At 47.2% G+C, this 12,062-nt stretch overlaps 1 protein-coding gene across 9 annotated transcripts in view; it reads right to left on the minus strand.

Moving 5' to 3' along the window:
- Positions 1-10,215: 10,215 nt before the first annotated feature.
- PSPH (phosphoserine phosphatase) overlaps positions 10,216-12,062 on the minus strand; it is a 40,385-nt gene continuing 38,538 nt past the window's right edge. For all 9 annotated transcript variants that reach the window (XM_016957517.4, XM_001161062.8, XM_001160853.8 and 6 more), the window contains one exon: positions 10,216-11,019. In XM_016957517.4, the coding sequence (XP_016813006.1) occupies positions 10,912-11,019 (108 nt within the window). In that variant the 3' untranslated portion in view covers positions 10,216-10,911. The remainder of the gene's footprint in view (positions 11,020-12,062) is intronic.

Here is a 12,062-nt window from a genome sequence, read left to right on the forward strand (position 1 = left end):
GTTCGAGATGAACCTGGCCAACATGGTGAAACCCTGTCTCTACTAAAAACACAGAAATTAGCTGGGCATGGGGGTGGGCACCTGTAATCCCAGCTACTCGGGAGGCTGAGGCAGGAGAATCGCTTGAACCCAGGAGGTGGAGGTTGCAGTGAGCTGAGATCGCACCACTGCACTCCAGCCTGGGTGACAGCGAGAGCCCGTCTCAAAAAAAGTAAGACTAGAGGAGCTCACCAAGGGAGTGACTGTAGTCAGAGGAGAGGATCAAGATGAGGAGGAACCTGCAAAAGAGACTAAGAAACCACCAGGGAACTCAGCAGACACTCAAGCAAGTGAGGCGTCATGAGAGCCAAGTGAAGAAAGTCCATCAGAGATCACTTCTGTCAAATGCTGCCAAGTGGCTGGGCCAGATGTGGTCCCCAAACTGTTCATAGTTGGGTGCAGTGGCTCACACCTGTAATCCCAGCACTCTGGGAGGCCGAGGCGGGCGGGTCACCTGAGGTCAGGAGTTCGAGACCAGCCTGGCCAACATGGTGAAACCCCATCTCTACAAATAATACAAAAATTGGCTTGGCATGGAGGCATACGCCTGTAATCCCAGCTATTGGGGAAGCTGAGGCAAGACAATCACTTGAACTTGGGAGGCGGAGGTTGCATTCCAGCCTTGGTGACAGAGCAAGACACCATCTAGGAAAAAAAAAAAATTCATGATTAGCAACATGATGGTCACTAGTGACCTTTGATAAGGGCATTCTATTCTTGAACTATTTTATGAAATTATCACTTTATTTTAGCAATTCCTGCTCAGTTTGACAAGTCATTTTACTGAATTTCTATAGCACAATGAATCATTATTTTGTCCCACTATTAATTTTCTTTTTTCTTTTTTGAGACAGGGTCTGGCTCTGTTGCCAGGCTGGAGTGCAGTGGCACGATCTTGGGTCACTGCAGTCTCCACCTCCCAGGCTAAAGCCATTCTCCCACCTCAGCTTCCCGAATAGCTGGGACCACAGATGTGCACCACCATGCTCAGATAATTTCTGTATTTTTTTGTAGAGACAGGGTTTTGTCATGTTGCCCAGGCTGGTCTCGAACTCCTGGGCTCAAGTTACCCACCTGGGCCTTCCGAAGTGCTGGGATTACAGGTGTGAGCCACTGTCCTCGGCCACACTATTACTTTTCATTGGCAGTATTCAAAACTTCCAAACTCATTTTCCATTTATTGGTTATAAGTCTGAGGAATATTACTTATAAAAGCCAACTCATTTTTCGTTATCACACGTGAGGTTTTTAAGTCTGTTTCAAAAAGCAAGTGTGCCATATTATCAGCATCCCTACCACCTTCTTTGTTCTTTGGAGACAGTGTCACTCTGTCGCCCAGGCTAGAGTGCAGTGGTGCAACCACAGCTCACTGTAACCCTAAACTCCTGGGCTCAAGCAATCCTACCACCTCAGTCTCCCAAAGAGCTAGGACTACAGGTGTGCCACTATGCCTGGCTTTTTAAAATTATTACTGTTATTTTGTAGCGATGGCGTCTCACCATATTGCCCAGGCTAGTCTCAAATTCCTCGGTTCAAGCAATCCTCCCACCTCAGCCTCCCAAAGCACTGAGACTGCAAGCGTGAGACACCGCACCCAGCCCTTACCACTTGTTAAAAGCCTTTTTAGAACCACTTTGCTCTCCTCCAAACTAGCCCTTGATAGAACCGTCTTTTATTTTCACAACTGCCTGTGAAAGACCCTTTTTGCAGTTCCCCATCATAATTTTGCTTTAGTTTGGGATCTTTAGGATGGAGGGCATCCCTCCAGTGATTAGGAGACACCCAAGATGGAAATAAAGATTTTATTACTTACAGGTCCTGGGGGTAAACATCATGCCTGGAGGTCACACACATGGAGTCAGGGAGCACAGACGGGGAGAAAAAGAGACGCATGGGCCAGTGCCTTTAGTGGGGTACAGAGCATTGCTCAAACAGATTTCCCTATGAGGAGTTTTAATTAGTAGATTTAAAGCAAGCATGGTTGGGCACAGTGGTTGACACCTATAATCCCAGCTCTTCTGGAAGGCCAACTCAGGAGGATCTCTTGAGACCAGAAGTTCCAGACCAGCCTGGGCGACATAGCAAGATCCCGTCTCTACAAAAAAAAAAAAAAAAATCAAAAAATTTGCCAGTGCGGTGGTACACACCTGTGGCCCCAGCTACTCAGGAGACTAAGGTGGGAGGATCGTTTGAGCCCAGGAGGTGGAGGCTGTGTCACAATCTGTGGTTAGTGAGGCCTAGGAGAGTGCGTGCCCCCAGCCTGGCCTCTTAACCCTTGGGATGGGAGCCACATCAAAAATGTGTTAATATAGGCCAGGTGCAGTGGCTCACACCTGTAATCCCAGAACTTTGGGAGGCCAAGGAGGGCGGATCACCTGAGGTCAGGAAGTCGAGACCAGCCAGGCCAACAAAGCAAAACCCTGTCTCTACTGAAAATACAAAAATTAGGTGTGGTGACATGCACCTGTAACCCTAGCCACTTGGGATTCTGAGGCAAGAGAATCGCTTGAACCTGGGAGGCAGAGGTTGCAGTTAGCCGAGATCATGCCACTACACTCCAGCCTGGGGGACAGAGTGCGATTTCATCTCAAAAAAAAAAAAAAGAGGAAAATTTTTAACTCAATGTCCCTAGGCAGTAGCCTCCCTCTGGGACAGCCCATACCACAAGATAATCAGTTACTTTCCTGCCCTTTTAGTGTTCTATAAGTAAAATCTTTAGAATGGCTTGTATTTCTAGGTGACTAAAACAATATATATATATATATATATTTTTTTCTTCTTTTTCTTTGGACGTTTACCTGACAAGCTTCCGCTGATATCAAGTAGTTGTTTTGTTTTGTTTTTGAGACAGTCTTGCTTTGTCACTCAGGCTGGAGTGCAATGGCGTGACCTCAGCTCACTGCAGCCTCGACCTCCTAGGCTCAAGTGACCCTCCCTCCCACCTCAGCCTCTTGAGTAGCTGAGACTACAGTGCATGCACCATGCCTGGCTAATTTTTAAATTTTCTGTAGACACAGGATTTCATTATGTTGCCCAAGCTGGTCTCCAACTCCTGGGCTCAAGCAATCCTCCTGCCTGGGCCTCCCAAAGTGTTGAGATTACAGGCATTAGCCACTGCTCTTGGCCGCCCATTGCTTTAATGTAGGGCCTTTAAGATGGACAGCACCCCTCCAGTGATTAGGAGAGGCCCAAGATGGAAATAGTTTATCACTTGGCCAGGCACAGTGGCTGATGCCTGTCCCAGCATTTTGGGAGGCCGAGGCAGGAGAATCTCTTGAGTACAGGAGTTGGAGACCAGCCTGGGCAATTTCTGTAGACCCTGTGTCTACAAAAAATTTAAAAATTAGCCAGGTGTGATGGTACCTGTGTGATGGTACCCAGCTACCTGTGAGGCTGAGGCAAGAGGATCACTTGAGCCTGGAACGTCAAGGCTGCAGTGGGCTGTGTTCGTGTCACTGTACATCAGCCTGGGTGACAAAGTGAGAGCCTGTCAAAAAACCAAACCAAACAAACAAACAGTTTATCACTTAAAGATCCTAGGGATACACAACACTCCTGGAGGTCATACACAGGAGGTCAGAAAGAGACTTGGGGGCCAGTGCCTTTAGTGGGGTCCTGGGTGTCTCCCAAGCAGGTTTCACGTGGGGATTTTAATTGGTGGGTTTAAAGCAAGCAAGTGGCCAGGCGAGGTGACTCACGCCGGCAATCCCAGTACTTTGGGAGGCTGAGGCAGATGGATCACCTGAGGTCAGGAGTTTGAAACCAGCCTGGCCAGCATGGTGAAACCCCTGTCTCCACTAAAAATACAAAAATTAGCTGGGCGTGGTGGTGGGCGCCTGTAGTCCCAGCTACTTGGGAGGCTGAGGTAGGAAGATCACTTGAGCCTGGGAGATTGAGGCTGCAGTAAGCTGAGATTGCACCACTGCACCCCAGCCTGGTTAACAGAGACACACCCTGTCTCAAAAAACAAACAAAAAATAAAGCAAGCAGTCACGAGTTCCAGGAGGTCTTGCAGTGACTGAATGGTGGTCACTGCAGCATATCTGCACAGTCCGTGTTGGTGTGAGGGTCAGTGGGGCCTGCTGAACAGGCTGCATGTAACTGTCCCACGGGAAGGTGGCCACCAGGGGGCAGTTGTGTAAGGCAGACTTCTGGATCCACCACATTGAGGGACTGTGGGGGTCAGGGAGTAAAACTGGAAACAGTGTCAAGAGTGACTGAGTTGGCCCGGCGCTGTGGCGGCTCACGCCTGTAATCTCAGCACTTTGGGAGGCTGAGGCAGGTGGATCACCTGAGATCAGGAGTTCGAGACCAGCCCAGCCAATATAGTGAAACCCCATCTCTACTAAAAATACAAAAATTAGCCGGCATGGTGGTACATGCCTGTAATCCCAGCTACTCGGGAGGCTGAGGCAGGAGAATTGCTTGAACCTGGGAGGAGGAGGTTGCAGTGAGCCGAGATCACAGCACTGCACTCCAGCCTGGGCAACAGAGCGACACCTTGTCTCAAAAAAAAGAATGACTGAGCCCTGCTTCTGGTAGTAGAAAGTCCAACTTAAATTTCAAAAGGTTGCTGATGCAATATAAAATTATAAGAATTCACTACAAATTTTTATTTTTTTTTTACTTTTTGAGACAGGGTGTCACTCTGTCACCCAGGCTGGAGTGCAGTGGCAGGATCTTGGCTCACTGCAACCTCCACCTCCCAGGTTCAAGCAATTCTCCTGTCTCAGCCTCCCAAGTAGCTGGGATTACAGGTGTGTGCCAAGCACAGCTAATTTTTGTATTTTTAGTAGAGATGGGGTTTCACCATGTTGGGCAGGCTGGTCTTGAACTCCAGGCCTCATGTGATCTGCTTGCCTTGGCCTCCCAAAGTGCTGGGATTATAGACTTGAGCCCACCATCACGGCCTACAAATGTATTTCTTTTTTCTTTTTCTTTTTTTTTTGAGGTGAAGTCTCGCTCTGTTGCCCAGGCTGGAGTGAAGTGGCGTGATCTCAGCTCACCACAACTTCCGCCTCCCAGGTTCAAGCGATTCTCCTGCCTCAGCCTCCGGAGTAGCTGGGACTGGAGGAGTGCACCACCACGTCTGGCTAATTTTTGTATTTTTAGTAGAAACGAGGTTTCACTATGTTGGCCAGGCTGGTCTTGCACTCCTGACTTCGTGATCTGCCCACCTCGGCCTCCCAAAGTGCTGGGGTTACAGGCATGAGCCACCGCACCCTGCTCTATAAATGTATTTCTTATTAAATTTATACTTTCAGTTTATTTCTGGGGCATCATAGATGGTCAATAATAAGATGAATCAACAAAAAGAAAGGAGGGAAGAAGTAAAAGGAGAGAGGGAGAGAGAAGAGAATGAAGGAGAAAAAAAAGTATAGAGACTGTCAGTTTTGGGGTTTTGTTTTTGTTTTTCTGTGGAGACAGGGTCTCACTCTGTCGCCCAGGCTGGAGTGCAGTGGTGTAATTATGGCTCACTGCAGCCTCATCCTCCTGGGCTCAAGCCATCCTCCTGCCTCAGCCTCCTGAGTAGCTGGGACGGCAGGCATGAGCCACAACATCTGTCTATTTTTTGTGTTTTTTGTAGAGATGAGTCTTGCTACATTGTAAAGCTGATCTTGAGTTCCTGAGCCTAACATAATGAGACCCCCATCTCTACAAAAAAATTTTAAAAATAGATGAAAACCACTTGAAGTTTTTGCAAAACAGGCCTTCCATCTCAGGGAGTAAAATTTCTCCATTGTATTCATATGTCAGCACTTATGACCACAGTGTTAAGTATTCACTTGGGGTGGATAATCCTGGCCTGCTAAATTGTTAACTCTCTAGGAATGCTTACAAGATAAAGAATGGTGTGGAAATCATTGCCTCGGGTTCCAGCTCTGAATGTAATCTCACAGCTGTCATGAACTCTGGTAGGGTATTTCCCAGCTGTTAAAGAGGACAGCAGGGCCGGGCGCGGTGGCTCACACCTGTAATCCCAGCACTTTGGGAGGCTGAGGTGGGCGGATCTCTTGAGGCCAAGAGTTTGAGACCAGCCTGGGCAACATAGCAAAACCCAGTCTCTACAAAAAATACAAAAATTAGCTAGGCATGGTGCCTGTAATCCCAGCTATTTGGGAGGCTGAGGCAAGAGAATCACTTGAACCTGGGAGGCAGAGGTTGCAGAGCTCAGATCGTACCACTGTACTCCAGCCCCTAGTGACAGAGCGAGACATCATCTCAAAAAAAAAAAAAAAAAAAAAAAGGACAGCAGTTTCTATACTGCTGACCTTAGGACTGTGAGAATCACATGAGGAGACATGAAAACACCTTGCAAAATGTGAAAATAAGCACTGTGACTCATGGTTAGCTTTTCTGAAGCTGCTCATAAAGATTCTGAGGGTCGTAGGGTCAAAAGCCATCAGGTTCGTGTTACCGCTTCCTGAGGCCAATCTCTGAAATCTGCCGTTCTCTTGTGGCCTTGCCCTTGGGAGCAGCAGCCCCAGTGGGCCTCCCTGGGTGCCATGGAGACAGACACACTTGTCTCCAGTAGAAGAGAGAGAAATGGAAGAATCATTAAACCAGCAGTTAGGCCTGCATGCAGTGGCTCACACTTACAATCCCAACACTTTTGGAGGCTGAGAACAGAGGATCGTTTGAGGCCAGGAGTTCAAGACCAGCCTGGACAACACAGCAAGACCCCCATCTCCACAAAAAATTTAAATATTAGCCAGGTGTGGTGGTGTGTACCTGTGCTCCCAGTTAGGAGGTCAAAGCAGGAGGTCCGCTTGAGCCCAGGAGTTCCAGGCTGCAATGAGCTATAATCTTAACACTGTACTCCTGCCTGACCGACAGAGCGAGACCCTGTCTCAACAAAAAAATAAAAATAAAAAATAAGCAGCAGTTAAACCAGGAGAGAATGGAGTGGGTGGGGGCATAAAGTCATTTTTTTTTAAAGCATATAAAAGCTTTAAAGGACTTTTATTGTTTCAACTTAATACCCTGAAAAATTTCTGCTCTTGGCTTCATGATCCCAATTCTTAGCTCTTTCTGTTTACGTAAGCGGTGTTCATAATCAGAATGAACAGTGGCGTCACACGGACAATCAGCCATGCCTTTCTGAGTCCATCCTAGTGTAGGCATGTGCGTAACTCCTGGGAGAGCTGTTCCGTAGCTGTTTCCAGTGAGTCCAGAATTCAAAACGTATGAAAGGCAGTTCTTGCATCATTTCAAACTCACTCCTCTAACACAACAAAGCAGGGATTGTCTGAGACGGCAGCTTTTGGGCAGTTTGCTGAGAGCTGGGCAGCCTGTGGGACCAGCCCCTCTTATAAAGGGTCCCATGCGGCCATCAGTATTTCTCGGAGGATCAGATCCCTCTGAGCCAAATTCATGTCCATCTTATGTTCAGGCCACAGCCCCATGGCTGGGCTCTGAAACTACCTTTGCATGCTTGTGAAAGATGGACCAGCAAAGAAAAATGAGAACCCAGGAGGCGGAGGTTGCAGTGAGCCGAGATCGTGCCACTGCACTTCAGCCTGGATGACAGAGCGAGACTCTGTCTCAAAAAACAACAACAACAACAAAAAAAAAAAACAAAACCCCCAGACACACACACACAAATGAAACCACATTTGCAAAAACTCTAACAAGTGAGATGTAATTTAACCACCCCCCAATCTTGCCTTTAGCCTTCAAACTGCCCTTAATCATAGCTGGGCTTGGACCAAGCAAAACTGGGAGACATTTAGTTTATAGCTTAAATGATAATAGCTTGGCCGGGTGTGGTGTCTCACACTTGTAATCCCAGCACTTTGGGAGGCCGAGGCGGGAGGATCACGAGGTCAGGAGTTCGAGACCAGCTTGACCAACATGGTGAAACTCCGTCTCTACTAAAAATACAGAAAAAAATTAGCTGGGCGTGGTGGCACATGCCTGTAATCCCAGCTACTCAGGAGGCTGTGGCAGGAGAATCACTTGAACCCAGGAGGCGGAGGTTGCAGTGAGGCAAGATTGCGCCACTGCACTCCACCCTGGGTGACAGAGCGAGACTCGTCTCAAAAAAAAAAGAAAAAAAAGATAACAGCCCTTCCCCAAAACTCAACTACCTTCATAAAGCTAATGAGAGACCACCAGGCAAGGAGGATGAGAGAAGCCTAAATTCTGCCAAGGTGTACACATCAACACCATTTCCAGTTATTATTCCAGAGGGCAGGCACAAGATTTGCAATTCCCCGTTACTCCTGCGGGTTACATCACCACTGTAGAACCTAAGATTGGCCTTTTGAGATGTCTTTTCAGATTTTTGCATTTCTTTTTTTCTTTTTTTTTGAGACAGAGTTTCACTCTGTCGCCCGGGCTGGAGTGCAGTGGTGTGATCTCTCCGCTCACTGCAGCCTCTGCCCCCTGGAGTTTTTCAAGTGATTCTCCTGCCTCAGCCACCCAAGTACCTGGGATAACAGGTGTGCTCCACCACGCCCCACTAATTTTTGTATTTTTAGTAGAGATGGAGTTTCACCGTGGTGGCCAGGCTGGTCTTCAACTCCTGATCTCAAGTGATCTGCTCGCCTCGGCCTCCCAAAGTGCTGGGATTACAGGCGTGAGCCACCATGCCTGGCCCAGGTTTTTGCATTTCTGACCATCAGTAGCTCCACCTGGATCCGATGACCTCCCCACCCCTGCCGCCCCACCACCTCACCCCACCCCACCCCATGGCCCCAGCCAGAAGCGAATCCCCTGGCCTGCCAAAGTATCCTTGAAAAAGTCTAGCCTCCGAATTTTTGGGGTGATTGATGTAAGAATAAAACTCCGGCCTCCTGTTCGGCCGGTTCTGCATGAATTTGTCTCTATTGCAATTCCCCTGTATTGAGAAATGGGCTCTCTCTGGGCCGCAGGCAAGAAGAACCCGTGTGGCAATAGCAGCTGTGACGGTCAGACAGTGAAAACCAGTGGGTGATCGGTCCTCCCACCCGTCCACCCATGGCCTGCTCCTGCCATGCACACCAGGCGGTGCAGAGGCTGATGCCGTTTGCAGCACTTTTCAAGGTCCTGGCATGCCTGGTCCTGCCCAGAGCTTGGCACTACTGAAAAGTGCAAACACCACAAAACAGTTTCTAGGAGAGTGGCCAGGAGGCATTCACAGTTGGGAACAACGGCCTCATTGTTTGGAATCTCATTTAAATGGTGCCAAACTTATTTCATGTCTCTCCTTCAGAAACTGATTTGGAGGAAATTTGATTCATCTGATTTGCTTATGTGGCTGAATAATTATTTAATTATTTGGCCAAATTTGGTTAAATGATAAATTTTTCAACTAATTCTCAATGTTAACCTCGTAGCTTTCCCTCCCCCCATTTTTCCTCCAGGGAGGGTATAGCATCTCACACATTCAAAGCGTGTTCTGAAATTTCCCTTGCTTGGCTCTGCTCAAAACAAACATAAACCTGGCTTTCGAGTATTTCCAAGTCATTTATAAAAAAGAAATGGTTTATATAGGCTGTTAGGAGTTATTAATATTTAATTCATTTAGGGGAAAATGCTGGCCTTTGTGATTAGTAAAACTTGTTTTTATTTCTTTTACTTTATGTGATTTTCGAATATCTTTTTTTTTTTTTTTTAAGAGACGGGGTCTCACTGTCACCCAGGCTGGAGTACAATGGCAGAGTCACAGCTCACTGCAGCCTTGAACTACTGAGTTCAAGGGATCCTCCCATCTCAGCCCACCAAGTAGCTGGGACTACAGGTGCGTGCCGCCACATCCAGCTAATGTTTTTGTTTTTTGTAGAGACAGGGTCTTGCTCTGTTGTCCAGGCTGGTCTCGAATTCCTGTCCTCAAGTGATCCTCTTACCTTGTCCTCCCACAGTGCTGAGATTACAGGCCTGAGCCCAAATATCCATTTTTAATCAGTACTTTTGTTTAAGACTCTATTGTTATATTGGAGGAAAACAAAAAACAAAAAACTTTTGTAACATTTCATATATGACAAATCCCAAGAAGTAAAAAAAAGGACTTTCCAGGTCCCAGGGCTTCAGGAAGTGGGAGTGGGCTCATGGGGTGAGGACATTGTGCCCAGCACTAAGCAAAGTCTTAAGCCTGTTTCTTGCCTGGGGGCTATTTATGCTTCAACACGGTACCTGAAATATTGGATATTCCAATATGCAAGAGGCAGAACTGAAAATTCCACAAATCCGTTCTGACATATGGATAAACTTTTATTGACATACCAAAGAGAAACCAATATTCACTGAAGGCTGCCGAATCCGTATTTCTAAGAGTAAAGGTGTTTAATTGACTCTCCACACTTAAAGCACTTTGTATGAAATATAGCTACGAATATACATAAAGAATTCAGATTACAAAACTCTCCAGGACATTGGCTGGGCGCGGTGGCCCAAGCCTGTAATCCCAGCACTTTGGGAGGCTGAGGCAGGCGGATCACAAAGTCAGGAGATCAAGACCATCCTGGCTAACACAGTCAAACCCCGTCTCTACTAAAAATACAAAAAATTAGCCGGGTGTGGTGGCGGGCGCCTGTAGTCCCAGCTACTCGGGAGGCTGAGGCAGGAGAATGGCGTGAACCTGGGAGGCAGAGCTTGCAGTGAGCCGAGACCGCGCCACTGCACTCCAGCCTGGGCAACAGAGCAAGATTCTGTCTCAAAAAAAAAAAAAACCTCTCCAGGAAATCAATAGTCATCATATAATACTGGAACTACAGTTAAAAAAAAAAAAAAAAGCAATCTTCTAGGATTCCTAACTGTAGTTTAAAGTACAGATCATTTGTACCAACTTTCTATAGCAAGTTGTAATAGGCAATTGTAAGCAAACAGTATCAATCTGTATAACTTGTAAAAATTCATCTGAAGTTGTTTGGAGCTGTACGACAATGGATGTTATTCTTCCAGTTCTCCCAGCAGCTCTACAAAATCAGTGATATACCATTTGGCGTTATCCTTGACTTGTTGCCTGATCACATTTCCTCCAAATCCAATGAAAGCATCCTAAGAAGGAAGAAAAGAGAGAGAAATGATTTTTATTTTTATTTATTTATTTATTTTTTGGAGTCTCGCTCTGTCACCCAGGCTGGAGTGCAGTGACACAATCTCCACTCACTGCAACCTCTGCCTCCTGGGTTCAAGTGATTCTCATGCCTCAGCCTCCTGAGTAGCTGTGACTCCAGGTGTGCCCCACCTCGCCTGGCTACTTTTTTTTATTTTTTGTAGGGTCTTGCTATGTTGCCAGGCTGCTCTCAACCTCCTCCTGCCTCAGCTTCCAAAGTGCTGGGATTACAGGTATGCTCCACTGCACCCATCTAATTTTGTCATTCCTTTTTTGTTTCCTGAGACAGAGTCTCACCCTGTCACCCAGGCTGGAGTGCAGTGGCACCGTCATGGCTCACTGCAGCCTTGAACTTCTGGGCTCAAGTGATCATCCTGCCTCAGCCTCCTGAGTAGCCGGGATGACAGGTGCACACCACAATCCCTGAATAATTTTTTAGAGACAGAGTTTTGCCACGTTGCTCAGCTGGTCTTGAACCTCTGTGCTTAAGCAATCCTCCCGCCTCAGCCTCCCAAAGTGCTGGGATCACAGGTGTGAGCCACCGCTCCTGGCTCATTTTGTCATTTCTTGAAAATGAGATTGGGAGCTCCCTGAGAAATCTCTTCATTTTACTTTTATGTATTCCTCATTAAACTAGTAGCCCAATGTTCACTACTTAGACAACCCCAACACTGGTTATAAATTATCTAAGCTAACAGTAAAAAGACTCAAAGGCGGCTGGGTGTGGTAGCTCATGCCTGTAATCCAGCACTTTAGGAGGCTGAGGTGGGTGGATCACCTGAGGTCAGGAGTTTGACACTAGCCTGGCCAACATGGTGAAACCCTGTCTCTAATTTTTTTGTATTTTTGTAGAGACGGGGTTTCACCGTGTTGCCCAGGCCGGTCTCAAACTCCTGGCCTCAGGTGATCCACCTGCCTCAGCCTCCCAAAGTGCTGGGATTACAGGCGTAAGCCACTGCGCCTGGCCACACTATATTTTTGGTGT

The sequence above is a fragment of the Pan troglodytes genome, chromosome 6 (genome assembly GCF_028858775.2).
Source record: "Pan troglodytes isolate AG18354 chromosome 6, NHGRI_mPanTro3-v2.0_pri, whole genome shotgun sequence".
NCBI lineage: Eukaryota > Metazoa > Chordata > Mammalia > Primates > Hominidae > Pan > Pan troglodytes.